Source organism: Melanaphis sacchari, unplaced genomic scaffold, assembly GCF_002803265.2.
Source record: "Melanaphis sacchari strain LSU unplaced genomic scaffold, SCAv2.0 Contig157_pilon_pilon, whole genome shotgun sequence".
In the NCBI taxonomy this organism is placed as follows: domain Eukaryota; kingdom Metazoa; phylum Arthropoda; class Insecta; order Hemiptera; family Aphididae; genus Melanaphis; species Melanaphis sacchari.
Window position 1 is genome coordinate 442,909 of NW_020270704.1, and position 16,133 is coordinate 459,041.

General features: G+C 30.7%; 1 protein-coding gene and 1 non-coding gene across 3 annotated transcripts in view; one reads left to right on the forward strand and one right to left on the reverse strand.

Moving 5' to 3' along the window:
* Nucleotides 1–16,133, forward strand: part of LOC112592099 (probable G-protein coupled receptor Mth-like 1) — a 31,165-nt gene that overhangs the window by 4,788 nt on the left and 10,244 nt on the right. Inside the window, exons 1-4 of one of the 2 annotated variants that reach the window (XM_025336081.1) lie at nt 4,911–5,070; nt 5,294–5,662; nt 6,379–6,983; nt 12,021–12,521. In XM_025336081.1, the coding sequence (XP_025191866.1) occupies nt 5,403–5,662; nt 6,379–6,983; nt 12,021–12,521 (1,366 nt within the window). In that variant the 5' untranslated portion in view covers nt 4,911–5,070; nt 5,294–5,402. Of the gene's footprint in view, nt 1–4,910; nt 5,071–5,293; nt 5,663–6,378; nt 6,984–12,020; nt 12,522–16,133 lie in introns of those variants that run through there. The other variant, XM_025336080.1, reaches the window with a different exon arrangement.
* Trnak-cuu lies at nt 15,356–15,428 on the reverse strand. Its single transcript has one exon. It is a non-coding gene; the product is annotated as a tRNA-Lys (tRNA).

Sequence of the window (16,133 nt, forward strand, 5' to 3'; positions counted from 1 at the left end):
AAAAAAAAACCCTGAAGAATTTACACGCTTATAACAACTAACGACCACTACATAATGTCATAAATTATTAAGGCCAATATGGGTGTGACAGCGGATACATGAAACATAAAAGGTACATTTTGGTATTTGCTCGTACAGTGTTTAAAGATTGATCGAAAGATATCCATTGTGCTGGAATCGTCCACACACATTTTTTTGTCGTTTTTCTTGAAAACTACAATAAACTATACACTGCAGGTCCCTTTACAAAATATCACGCAGCTTAACGTGTTTCTGAGAATAATCTTATGATTTATTTTATTGCCACTATGTTATATAAGAATTTTTTTGAAAACGAAAATGCATACTACTATTAAAAACCAGCTGTTCATTCGCTCAGCTCTACAAAACTACACTCTCTAAAACGATTGAATATTTATCAGCTTTACATTAGGATTTTAAAACACATCGTCTTTTCGTTAAAAATGTAAATTAAGTGTAATATAGGTACATACTACATACTGATTTTTTACTTCAAAATTAAATGATACTGAATATAGTTTTCTAAAAGTTTATATATTAATAATTATCAAAGTAGTTCATATTGAAGACGATATGGTTAGCGACACTATTGTACAAAATAAAAATAGAAATTAATACAATTATTACGCTTAACATTGCTAGTATAAATATTCCTGTAGATAGGTAAGTACTTAAGAATGGAATTTTTCTGATGTACGCAGTATGAAAAATAACGGCTGCGTAATTCAATGGTGTAAGATATTATATTCACTGCCTTGTTGAAAATTTAATATAGTAAAAAACATGTTATCTAGTAAAATAATTGGCGAAGAAATATTAAAATAAATGTCTAAAAGTATTTAATGGCAACAAATAAACAAGACGTTGTTTCACTTTAATTTATAATATTATTGGTTATTAATTTATGTAAAACAATAATTGTTTTTAATAGACAATTACACAAATGCCTATACCTATATGTGTTAATCATAAGCGTACGCGGACATTGCTGACAGGAGAAGGAGGCGTTGGAAGAATTTTTGTTCACACAGTCCTTGTCCATAATTATTATTGTAGATATTTTCAAAGATAATTTATTGCTATTACTCATGATTTTAGATATTAGATTGCCTTATTATATTTCCAGCAATTTATATACTTGATTTGGACGATAAAATTGACTCATCTGAATTGCAGCTGCCCAACTTGCCCCACCCGTATAGAATTTACAGGTATTATGTATGTATTGTTACCCTAATATGATTGAAAAGTGTAAAATATGTAAGTACTTATGTTTAATATATTGCCATATTGGCGTAAAAAAAATAATAAATTTAAAATACATTTTGAACGAAATAATTAAAAGTATTACTTAAATGAATGAATAATTTACTGTGGAATCTGTTAAGAAATATTTAACTAATGATATAAAATTTGAAGTAATACAGAAATAGTGTTGGAGGGGGATGCTTAGCTTTTATGAATCTGTATGACATTAATTTTTCCAGTCCGCCCTCCTCCGAGTTAGAGATTGTGATTGCACTTATAGCTGATACTTGCAGAGTTCATACTGTTAAACTGTTCCTTGTTTTTGAATTTAAACTTAATATGAATCTGTTATCGAAGTTAAAATACGTATCATGCTAGGTTTCTAACTGTTTAGTTTCAGATGCCGTCTTTTAATCTTCGCGGCGATGGCAGTTTTATTCTGCACTCGTTTTCTGTAGTGTGAATGGTCTAGTCAAACAAAAACTGTTTAATTTTAAACGAATGTTCGCAGCGAGTTACAATCACGTCCGCCCACAAATAATTCACATAGTGTATAAGGGTCATAAAAGAACATTCAGTTATTAATATCGTGGCATTCATAATTTGTTTAGTATTATATATTTCTCCACACAATTATGTCGAACCAACATTTATAACGTGTTCGAAAAAAAATCAAATAATTATTATCTTTATTACAATTATATTATTATGTTGAGTAAATTAAACCAGATAAAAAAAAATAAAAAAATAAAAACCATTAAACGTTTCCAATGACTCGAACAAATTAATATTAATAACGGATGGATTTTTGACTTGAAAATATGATTCATTACTGTATTTTATTCGTCGGCCACATTATTTTGTGTGTAATAATTTATAAAATATTAAATTTAATTAACACACTTGGAATATTTTTTTTTGTTTTTGGATAGACTAGGTTGCTTTATTAATAACAATTTTAGTCTTAATTTTTAAAAAAATGGTCTGTTTTATTTTTAGCTAACAATTAAGTTAGTTAAGTTGTTTGATATTTGTTTTTGAATTTGCATAAATGAAGCCGTACTAGACGTACTATTTAATATCACGATATCATATAATTTGTTTGATACACTATTTTTTTTTACGCATAATTTTATCAAATTGACATTTAACACGTGTTTAAACAAATCAAATAATCTTTATTACAATTATGTTAATATTTTGAGTAAACTAAGTTAGATAAAAAAATCATTAAATATTTCAAATGAATCGTACACATTAAAAATAATGATGGATTGATTTTCGACCTATAGATATGATTCATTATATTTTATTCGTCGGCCACATTATTTTGTGTGTAATTTAATTTATATGTACAATTATAATATATTAAATTTGACTAACATACATGGAACAATATATTTTTAAGAATAGATAAGTCGTCTCAATAATTAACAATAATCTTAGTTTTAACTTAAAAAATTATAATATGATAATACGTTAATATTATTCTTGAGGGTTATAATAACGACGTAGTTTATTTTATTTTAACAAATTTCCATTAATACATTTTGATTGTATAGTTATATTATAATTTCCAAAATATAAAAATGTATAGTATTTAAATGGTTTATTTAGAACTTTATGCACAGTCTAATAAATCAGAGATAAATTATACGAGCTAGAAGACCAAATTTTTAAATCAATATTATGATAAATTATTTTTATTTTTATAAAAAATACTCAACAAACTTATTCAATTAATATGAGGATATTATATAATAAAATAATGTATGTATAATATCCTATAATTATAGGAGTATAGGAAATATTGGAATACACCTACGTATTAAAGCTTACAATATAAATTAGATTTCTAATTTATTCGCTGTTTATTTTAAAATCTTAAGAAATATGAATTTTATTTAAATTGTGTATTCGCGGTCAGGCTTCAAATGGTTATTTTATCGTTTGGACAAAATCAATGTCTTTGAGAATTATTAAAATACCTGTCGTACATATTATAATACACATACTAATATCGATTTTTTCAGTTATAATTTTCTTTCAAAGCTATGTACAATACAATATTAACTAAAATAGCAGTATTCTTTTTTTTAAAGTATGTTTGTGCCTGAAAAATAATTCTAAAAAAAAAAAATAAGTAGGTACTCGTGTACTTTTCAACCTATCGGTATTAGTATATTATTGTACATATTATCGTATAGGTACATGAATTATAAATGAACTAATTAGTCCGCATTAGAGTATAAGACGATTACGACACGCTATATTCGATATGTATCGTTTAACCTGCAAAATTCGACCAATTGTAAGTTTTGCTGACGTGGTTTTTAGCGCAGCAATGTAATTATGTTTTTATTTAACGAGTCTAATATCAGTCGGTTTTGGTTACCTCTGATTTAACCTATTTATAATATGTGCACAAAACAGTATTATGATATCAACGTGCATTTGGTAGGTAATTGATAATATTTATCGAAAAAAATATTTCGTGGTCGAAATGCATTTAATTACTACGCTTCCTCATACCATCCGTATTGTGTTCATAATAATAATGTATCTAGCTTTACAATAATACATTGCATTACTAACAATCAAATATAATATCACTGTAGTGTAGTGTGTGGTCTCAGGATAAATTTCTATGTATATAACGTTGATAATTTACAATAAGGTACACGCCATGCGTGTAACACAATTTATTACAGCAATAACGTATTCATATTTATGTTTTATAATTTATTATTAGGTATGATACACATTGCGGCGTATCAACCTCCTGGTCCTGGGAGACTCGCTTTATCTACGATAAAATATATGTGTTATTTTGTATTCTTATTTTTTTCAGTTAATACGGCTTGTTGCTCGTTTTACTTTAATATTATTTGATACATTTAATATAAAACTAGATGTAAATCGTGAAAAATTACCCTTTTATCAATAACATGCAATGATTTAAATACATTAGAATTACTCTTGCTATCCATCATACAAATCGTATATTATGTGAATAAAAACAGAGAACTTGTTCTGCTGTATGTATTTTTCGATATCTAGTTTGAGTAAAAAAATATTGTTCATGAGGATTTGAAACCTTAACGTACGTATTATATTATTACATTTTACTATATTCAATGACGTTGTTATCATATTATTAATTCGATTAATTTTATATTATTGCCCATTTATACCATGAACTTATTCACATCGATTTACGATAAGTGAGTAATAGTTCAAAAGTTTATAAGAACGATAAGAAAAATATATTACAATCAATTCAATAGATAATTTTTAATATTGGTTGAAAAACCATCTCCACTAAGAATAATAATTATTCGAATGCAGTGGTGTATAACAATTATAAATATATAATTTATAATTATTATACCTAACTGTTATTCAATTATAGAAATTAAATTTTAAAATATCCATTGTTATTTTATATATCTACACTCAAAGACTAGGTAATAGTCACTTATTTGCTGTACAGTTGAGCGGTTACCTACTTGTCCACTTTGTATTGTTATAATATTATATAAATATATACCATACCTTATACAAATTTAAATCAATAATTGTATTTATATTTATTATGATTTAATTTTAACAAAGTGAGGTGAATACTGATTGTCGGCGAATCGAATGTCGACAAGTTGGAAAATCACCAAAAGGCAAAAATATATCAACCTGCCATCAGGTGGTCTTACGTTAGCAGTCTTAATATTTAAAATTTCGACACTCGTGATCGATATTTCTCTGTATTTCGATGTATTCCGAGTGTGTATGTTAGTCTAGTGGGTATGTATTATATTCGTAGAAAAAATAGAATTAAATATTTCTCATAATATTTGAAATCGTTTATTTTTATATCATACAATCATGTCGGTGTGTTGTCAGCCTGCCGCTATAAAATTGCATGTGAAATTTGACACGTTGAAAGTTCATAGATTATTTATTTTCGACGTGGTCGCGTAAGAATTATTTGAATTTTTTAATTTACTCGTGAATTTTCGTTTTTCAGAAATTATGGTGCAGCGGCAGCACAAGTGCGTGGAAGTGATCGAAAGGTGTCACCCGAACGTGATCCGTTGTTTCCGGTTCGGATCTGCATCGTCGCCGTAGTGGGTACGATGACGGCACGAGCGTACGTGATCGCGTGGATCGCGGCGTGGGCGTCCTGTCCAGCAGCCACCGCCGTCGGCGCCAAGGTGACCAAATGCTGTCCCAGGGACATGATGTTGGCGATCGACACGTTCTCGTGCACCGGGTTCGTGGCGGACAGCCAGAGCCAGCGCGAGTCGTACGCTTGGTCGTCGGACGACGACTCGGCCGCAGCCACTGCACCGGAAGACTTTACGTTCTCCGTCTCCAACAGCAACTCTATACCCTGGTCGGTAATACTTAAATACGCATAAGTACGAAATATCTATGTCGTCCCGCGCACAAGCGCCGTTAACATTGGCGTCATTGACTGCAGGAGGTAAACTCCGAATTTTGAATTTCGGCGAATCGAGGGGGCTGTACAACGTATTCGGTTTGCTCGAGTTTCACGCGTGACAAAAAATTGTTTAACAACTAATTTTTGGAGAAAAAAAACGTGAAAATAAAATACGTACACCGAAACCGAATTACCGAGCAGTGGCGTAGTTATGGTGGGAGGGTTATAGAGTGATGGATCCCCCCCCCCCGCAAAACCTTTATTTTTAATGTTTAATGAACTGACTTGTACTCGACATAAGATTATAAAATTTCCTATATTATTATGTTTAAACCACGGATAAAATAATATGCAATATAGAGCTGTTATAAGGGTATGGCGGTTATAAGCCCCTCGCTTTATGTTTATTCGATAAATTATATATCCCCCCCCCCCCCAGAACAAAATCATAACTACGCCATCATTGTTCCCGAGAAGAAGATACCACTGTGCCGCAGCATATAATATGTAGGTTGCAATTTAATTCGAACATCCCACTACTTGCAATCCCTTATACATTCTTTCGCCAATATATTATATATAAATATATATATATATATACCAGATACCTATATTCGCGACGGAGAACCGAAAGCTCACGTCCGATTTTTATGCTTCCTTCTCCGCAGGTGGATACCTTCCTACATGGAGTTCCTGCAGGCTTCGAACCTGTCGGCGAAGTTCGAACCGGACAGCCGGTTGTTCGAAATGGACGGCCGCATGCCGTGCGACATAGGCGCCCGGCAGATGACCATCATCGACGAAGACGTGGCCGTGCTGGACGACGGGCGGCTGATGATGTTTGGACAGGAAAACCGGTCGGCCGGCGTTTCCGGGCGGCTGACGTTCACCAGCGCCGAGTACTGCGTCGACCGCGTGTCGCTGGTGGACGACATCACGGTGAACAGAAGTAGCGCCCACAAGACGGCCACGACCGCCCCGGCTACCAGCACGACGCCCGCCGTGACCTCGGCCTCGACCACGACGGCGACGGCGGCGGCGGCGGCGGCGGCGGTCAACGAAACGACGCAGTCCATCACGTACAGGTACGTGGCGCTCGTGTGCCGGCCGTGCTCGAGGATGACGTGCGTGCCGAAGTGCTGCGGCAAAGGTCTCATGCTCGCTTACCAGAAGCACAACATGAACGACTTCATCGGGTGCCGGAAGGTGCAGTCCGCGGTCAACGCCACAGCCGCCATACACATGAAACTCGCCAACGGCACAGAACTGCAACGTGAGTGTCTTCCCTCCCCTCCCCGCCCCCACTTAGTCGCATACGACGATATCGTGATATCATGACGTTGTTGTGGCACCACCGCTTGAGGTTTATTTTTTTTTTTTTTTGTGGGTTTTCACGATGCCAAAATTTAAAACAGGCCGATCCCCTACCCCCCCACATCGGGAGGCCCGATTTGTATTTATCGCGCTTTATCTCATCCAGCAGCAGCTCGTGTACGCAGAGTTTAAATAGATATGTTGTATAAGTATATTCTGACCGATTGAAATATTATCAATTTCCCCTTTTGATACCTATACAAGTTCATAGAAATGTATACACAATTAGGTACGTTTAATCCGTTGACTCCAAAAACCGCACACTTTTGATAAATAACAGGACAAAACCGCACACTTTTGGTAGGTTAAAACCGCACACATTTTAAAAATTGTCGTATCCAAAAAACCGCACAGTTAAGATTTTGACGACCCCAAAAAGGTCGATAAACAAAAAACGCGTATTATTATGTATAATTAATTATTTGTTCTCATTATTTTCATAGTTCATCAAAAAATATGTATGTATTTAAAAATTTTAAATATTAATTTAAAAAAAATATCAACTTAAAAATGTATATATTCAATAATTTAAAATATTAATTAAAAAAAAAAAATGTAAAACTAAAAATGTATAGGTATTTAAAAAATTTAAAAAAAATTTAAAACTTTCAAAGTTTGATTGGCTGAAACCGACTGCCGACGTTTTTAAAAAACTAAATACTTGATTATTGAATAGTAAATATCTTATAATCTTATCTTTTCACTATTTTCACTAAAAATAGTGTGCGGTTTTAACCCATTATAAATGTACGGTAATTTGTTATACAATGACCGATAAACTGTGCGGTTTTTGGCTATCGACCTTTTTAGGGTCAAAATCAAAAGTGTGCGGTTTTTGGATGCAACCGTTTAATCAATACAATATATTATATTTTAATCTATGCACATTAGAGTATATATACATTCGTTTCATATGTTAAAGGTTTATGTATATGAATAAAATTTCTTCGTCTAATTTCAATCAGTTTTCGCGGAGTCCACTGTAGTGCCATGTCGTCGGTACAGACTGAAATATTATAAATAACTTATACATGTGTGTATGATATTATTATTCCTACGATACATCTGGAAGTTCGGAAATAGCTTTTATCGTGCATAAACAGTGCAGTAGAACTTCGATTATTCGAGTATGAACACACGCGCTATAACACACGTACTCGTTGGTCATCAACATAATATTATGTACTTAATGATTCTATGCTAATAGTTATAAATGTACTGTGGTAAACGGTCACTTTTTACTGTCCATTGTATAAAATGCAGAACGCGGACACTTTGTACGGTCTGGTAAAAAGGTACATTGCAGAACGCGGACACTCTGTACTATTATATATATAAAGTGTATATTATAAATATAATTTTTATACATAAGTAGTAACCAATAATTATGTATAGTGTTAATTATTAAAATAGAAAAAATAAAAATAAAATTGTTATAAAACATTGATTGTATAATAATAATAATAATAATAATAATAATAATCTAAATAAATAAATAATCAATAATATCATTCAAACTACATGTAAAATTGTGTACAATATAAATATCAAAAAAAAAAAAATGTCAAAAAGTAGTATAATATATAAATAGTATTTAGATGTTATAATTTTTAGATTATTAGCCAATAAAAATAAAAATAGTATAATATAATATGGAAATATGTCAAATATTAATATTTATATTGTCATTTGACATTCATATTTAATATAGATTATAATATTATTATTATAATATTTTTTATTAGCTAATAATCTAAAAATCATAACATCTAAATACTATTTATATATTATACTACTTTTTGACATTTTTTTTGATTTTTTTGATATTTATATTGTACACAATTTTACATGTAGTTTGAATGATATTATTGATTATTTGTTTATTTAGATTATTATTATTATTATACAACCAATGTTTTATAACAATTTTATTTTTATTTTTTCGATTTTAATAATTAATACTATACATAATTATTAGTTACTACTTATGTATAAAACTTATATTTATAATATACACTTTATGTATATAATAATTAATAGTACAAAGTGTCCGCGTTCTGCAATGTACCTTTTTATCAGACCGTACAAAGTGTATGCGTTTCGCACTTTTAATGCCTGACCGTACAAAGTGACCTAGAACCTTGAAGAACCATGTACTGTGGCGTAGATATGATTTTGTTGTGGAGGATATGGGTATATCATTTATTGGATAAACATAAAATGGAGGGGGGGGCTTATAAATATGCCCTTATAGCCCTATGTTGCATAATTATATCCGTGATATATCATAATATGGGTAATTTTATTATAATCTTACTTCGAGTATAAATCAATGCATTCAATATTTAAAAAAAAAGAAAAGGTTTTGGGAGGGGGATCTATCCCTATCATCTCCCCTATAACAACTACTGAACTACGCCACTGTTTAAATATATGATATTGGCATATTGTATACTATTTGTATACAAATATGATAAATAATAGTTATTTTTTAACAAAAATATTATGGTATGATACATTTTATAATCAATTTTATATTGTGCTTGCAAGTATTATTATTGATTATTATTTATTAATATAGAATTGTTATGTACATTCATTAGTAGCATATATATGATTAACGTGAACAAGTGTTTCAAATATTATGTATTAATATTAATTTATGTAGACGGAACATAATTATAAACATTAATTTCATGTGTAAATGTATGAAAAAATTCACAAAACTATACATTACCTATATATAATAATATAATATAACGATAATTTCGGTGACAATAGGTAGTGCAATTGTTTTATCGCCATCATGGGTTTGTGAGTTTGACCTTTTTTTCTTTTTCACGTCCCGATTGCGGCACGTATAATTTAGGGGGATTGATAAATTGGGTCCCAAATGACCTTATCTCGGTAAATTGGGTCCTGGAAAAAAAAAGGTTGTAGGTAAGTTGAGTCCCGGAAAAAAATATATAAATTAAAATGTATGTGGTTTTTATAATAATATTATGCTCTCAATAAATAATATATGGTATAAATTATTAAAAAATTGTGTACCGGGAAAAAAATGTCAATACCCTAAATAATATAGTACGTTAAATTTTACAATATAGGTACCTGTCTATACAGTATACACACTAGTGTTGGGCAACGATATAATTTTGTGTATCGATATCGTTCAGATTTTTCCGATATTTTATCGCGATATCGTTATTTGTACGATATCGATATCGTATCGAAAATATAATTTTATGTTTACCTAAACAATTAAAAAAAAAACTTTTAGTAATAATTTGATTATTAATCAGTAATCACTATACGATGTTAGAAATGTTCGAAAAATAACGGAAGGTTTACATCACACCGACGACACAAATTACACTGTGAATTATGGAATATCCAGTGGTAGTGTGGTACTATACCGTATTCCTCTTAAAAGCCAGCTAAATATAATATTCAATAAAAGTTATAACATTGTTGGCAATATAAAAAAAACCTGTTTCCTTTTTAGATAACATTATAATGAATTATTAATAGTGTACAATAATTGACATTTCACTGGAACACGCGTAGTGTACACCAAACGTTATCAGCTGACACCTATTATTATTTATTATAGCTTAAAACCTACAAATAGTAAATACTAAATAGTAAATACCATGTATTTTTCTTGAAAAATATTATTTTCGATATAACGATATATCGTACAATACAAAATAATATCGATGTCGATAATTTGTCACGATATCGATATCGTATCGAATTATCGATATCGTTGCCCATCACTAATACACACATTAACATCATGCGTAGAATTAATTGGTGTCCAGGCGGTGTACCACACGGTATGCAATATGACGTATTATTTTAACAATTATTCAAAAATAAATTATATAAATATGAAATGTTAAAGTTTTAAGTTTTTAATATTTTAGACCTAATTGCGCCAATGATTTATAGCCGGGACCCAACTTACCTACTACTATTTTATACCCGAGACTCCAACTTACCGCTTTCAAAACGAACCCAAATTATCGCAGATTCAATTCACCTAGCTCCTAATTTAGGTAGGAAATACTGTTTTCAACGGTTATTGAATCTAAGTAAATACTCCGATTACATCTAGCATATAATTTATATAATATAACGGATTCGCTCGAACTAACAATATTTAGCTCAGGAATAGTTTTTTCTGTGCTTCTATTTTTTAAATATAAAAAGTAAATTTAATTTATAATGGCAAAGACACTGCGACTAAAAGTAGATGAAAAAAAATAAAATTAAAAAAAAGTCTACTATTATCATTATTATTATTATTATTAAAAGTATAGTATTGTTGTATATTGTGATATTTTTATAATTACTCTAGTGTTAACGCTGTTTAGTTGTTCAACTTATACAAAAATGAGATATTGGTAGGTAAAGGTACCTATTATGTTTTTCCGCCGTTTATCTTCAATCGCCATCCTTTTGTCGATTTGATTAGGTATATACTTACTGGAACTTCAAATTAAAACATAAAAATACACAAATCTCCGCCAATTCTGTGGTAACTTACGTGGCGTTTATATCATTGATATCAGTAATTATTATGAAACGCTTTGTGTACAAGAATACGAGTCAAACAACAATGCGTATCGTAATTTAATAAATTAACCTAAAAATAAATAAATAAATCGTTTTAGTATTTAATAGATCCCCATAAGTCATAATACGATTTATTTAATCGGTAGGAAAAACAAAGGTCATCAGGTCATGCGCGGAGAAAAGTGGGCACACTTTCAATGCCATCACAAACTATTATTAATTTTTTCTTTTTCGAAAGAAATCGTTGGGCGGAGTAAACGGCGGGTACTCGGGTATCTCATTTTTGTAGGAAAACGGTCCCCCCCCGTGTATGTGCGGAACGCGTGTAACGCGCTTATTTATCTCGTCTCCGCAGATAAGGACCTGTACTTCTACGGCCTGAAGCCGCCGAACTGCGGCACCCGCGGCTGGTACCTGCTTGGCGCGGACCCGAAGAAGACCTCGAAGAAGCCGCAGGCGGGCTACGGCCTGCTGCCGGACGGCCGCGTGCAGGTGGACGGCGGCCGGTTGCCCATCGATCGCGACGACTACTGCGTGGACGCGATGGAGGCCGCCGCGAACACGACGCCGCCCACGTACACGGGCGTGATGCTCGCCTGCCGACTGGCCGCCGGCGTGGCGGACGCCGCCGGCCCGCTAGCGTTCCGCGAGATACTGTACGGCGCCTACTTCGTGGTCGGCACCATATTCCTGGCCGCCACGCTGCTCATATACGCCGTGCTGCCCGAGCTCCGCGTCACCGTCCACTCGGGCAACCTGATCGCGCACACCGTCTGCCTGTTCGTGTCGTACGCCACGCTGGCGGCCACCACGCTGGTCCGCGGGCTGTTCAACAAATACGCATGCGTCATCGCCGGTAAATATAATTATTATGATAACGGTCGTCGTCACTGGCACGTACCTATATATTATAATATTATATAATATGCATAACGATCCGAAGGGTTTGTGGGTTGGGAAAATTTTTGAAAACTCGTACCATCGCGTTATTATAATATCGTGTGACACGTGGCTGCGGGGCTGATACCGAATTGGTTCCCGAGCTCCAACTCCGTGTGCCGAATTGGTTCCCGTTTAATTACGCACATTTTCCTTCTCGATTTTACAGGCTTAGGACTGTCAACTAAAAATTAGGCTTGGTTAAAAATGTGCGTTAATGTGTGTTTTATGTGTTTTTTAAAAAATGATATAATACTCGTATATACCTACAATTTTAAATAGTTGATTTGGAAATCAACTATAGTCATAGCTCGACTGTGTTAATGTTCATCATATTTTTTCAACGATAATTTTGTAGTTATAATAAGTCAAATATAAACAACTACTTTGTTTATATTTTTATAAATATTTTTGGCAACAGTAATTATAATAAAAGTCATTTCATAATATATTAAGTCACATTTAAATAAATGAATTTTGTATGTATCTTTGCCTTTAGTTTTTAGTGTATAAGTATAAAAATGACACTTAAAACTTGGCCCGCAAATTTTTTTTTGAAAAATATTTACTAACTGCTATAGACTATAGAGTGTAGCCGTGTAGGTATATTTTTATTTTATACCATCTAATTTATATTTTGTAGCAATTATTAAAAATTAAAAATTACCTATACACAAACAGGAACCAATTCGGCTTAAGCTAATAAAATACCTTTTTTAAACGGAAACCGATTCGGCCAAACGGAAACCAATTCGGTTACTCCCGACTGCAGTGCGCTCCAAAAAATTCTCGGACAATTATTTTGATGAAAAATTTAAAATCACTAAGTCACAGAAAAAATCGCCTTTTATGTCATTTAAAATTTTGAATCACTAGAATGATTATAGCTCACGTGAAACGCGTTCGTGCGAGCCTAGTTTTTGGTCTCAATATATTTACGTGTGTATAGTGTCCTCTTGAAAGCGCAGTATTGAAAAAAAAACCTAGTCATTGCATTAAAAACTTAAAGATTTGTTAAAATTACATTTTGTTCGTGTTAGACCTCCTCAAGAAATTAGGTAATTGATTACGCACTTCAAAACGTTTAACGGTGTGTTAATAATAATAGGTTTAAGAGATTTAAATTTAAAAATTTCCAATGTGAAATGTACGCTATTGTGCCAAATATTCCAAAAACATAAAAATAAAATTTCACGTAGGTATTGAATAGATACTGTAACTGTAACATACTAACATCGAACCGACTTCCCGTATCTGTAGTATTTTATGTGACTTGGCTACAAAATTGATATGCGCAATGTGTAGATATTTTTTAATTGATTTAGAAAAGTGTAGGTATTATCTAGAATTTTCTTGAAAAAAAAAACAGACAAGGCGATACAACCATAGTTTTTGTCGACTTTTATAAAAATGTTAAATCACTAGGATTGTTAAATGTGCTTATTATATTGTACATTAAAATTAAAAACCAATAATACACTTCTATTTTAATCAGTGGAAACAGTAAAAAACATTCAAATCGGTGGTTTAGGTTATCTAGTCAGTTGTGTATCCGATTTTTAATGACTAATGAGTAATAATACTATATTATTAACTAAAAAAACGTATTAAAAAAAAAATAAATAAATGAGTACCGCTCTGCTGTAGGTACATTGAATTTCGAGTTGGTCACTTTTACAGATACATTAAATTTGAATTCAATGCTATATTGATATAATATCATTATATTATAATGTGATACATCAAATTTATGTATGAACGACGATTCTGAGTAAAAATGGTTTAAATCAATCAATATCACCATAGATTAAATAAACTATATTAGTACGAACTTCGGTCCGTTAAATTAAGCTAATTAATGATTCTACGTGGTTGCTTTAAATCACGGTATATTATAATATACCGTGCTTTAAATCAAGGTCGATATATCCACCTTGCTTAAAATAAATAAATAAATATTTAATCTATGATATTTAGTGATAAAGCTATATTATAGTCATTTATTTTATGTTTTAGTAATATATTTGAATGATATTTTTCAATTATAATATCTATTTATTTTTTGAAAATGTTACTTATATTATAATATTACTTGTATTTCATTATTACAATAATAAACATTTATAGTGCATGCCGTATTATATCAACTTATATAACTCAACATTTAATAACATCTCTCTGTAAATAGTAAATACCATAAAATAATAAAAATAATAAATTTATTATAGCTATTTAATAAAAAATCAAAAACGTTATTGCATATATAGTAAAATATAGAATTTTTAGTCCTACAATTTTTAAAATTATAATACATTTAATGAACACATCATTAATTATTTAATCATCGTTGAAATAAGTAATTTCGTCCAAATCGAAATTTAAAATTCATATAAAATAAAATTGTGCATGATATATATTTTTAATAATTTTATACAGATATAATAACTTTTATGAGATCTTGTATATTAAATTTTTAAAAATGTTGATCCAGAGAATAATTATTTTTTTATTAACAATAATAGAAAAATTAAACATTTCTCATGCTTATAAATAATTAAAAAAAAAATTTGAAAATTTGATTGTTTAATGAAAATGACAATTTAAACATTTAGTTAAATGTTTTTCCGATTATAAAAATAAGTGCGAAAAATTTTTAACTTTCACTTCTTTTAAAGTATAAAAACTCTGTTTAAGAATCTAATAAATATTAATAAATAATTATAATTATGACAAACAATAAAAAAATATTTTCGCCCAACGTGGGGCTCGAACCCACGACCCCGAGATTAAGAGTCTCGTGCTCTACCGACTGAGCTAGCCGGGCAGTTGTTGCAACTAAGAATTTATACTCCTATAATTGATACATATGCATCTCAATCTTAACACAATGTACGTGTACATCTGTGCAAAAAAATATTATCAATAAATAGAAAATATGACATAAATCAAGAAAAACGTTAATATATAAAATATATTTTAAGTGCAACTTAAAAAAAATAATTAACTAACAACGTAGGTAACATAAATAATGAGTAAAATATAATAATTTAGGTACTTATTATAAAATAGGTATGTGAAACAGAGAAAACATTATGAGTGAAAAAACTTGAATGAATATTTTTATTTAAGTGATTTATTCATTTAGTTAGTATTATATTCAAGTTTATAATTTATGATAAATTAAATTAATTAATATTTGCATATACTATATACATATATAATTAACAGTGTTGGGTGAGCATTTTTTTTTTTTTTGTCAAAATTGATCTTGCTTGTACTTCTTAGTTGGTAACTTTAAAAATAATAATAATTATTGAATTCTAATAATAATAGTCTTACAGGATATAATTTTTTTTTTATCAATAATTTTAATTATATAAAATGGGAATAAAAAATAAAAAATAAAATTTGGTTATAATTTTTTAAATCAAACCCTTTAAATGATATTTATTAGTTTCGAAGTCCTCAGAAGATTATTTCTAGGTACCTACCTATATAGTTAAATTAATTTAGCATGCGTAATAATGTA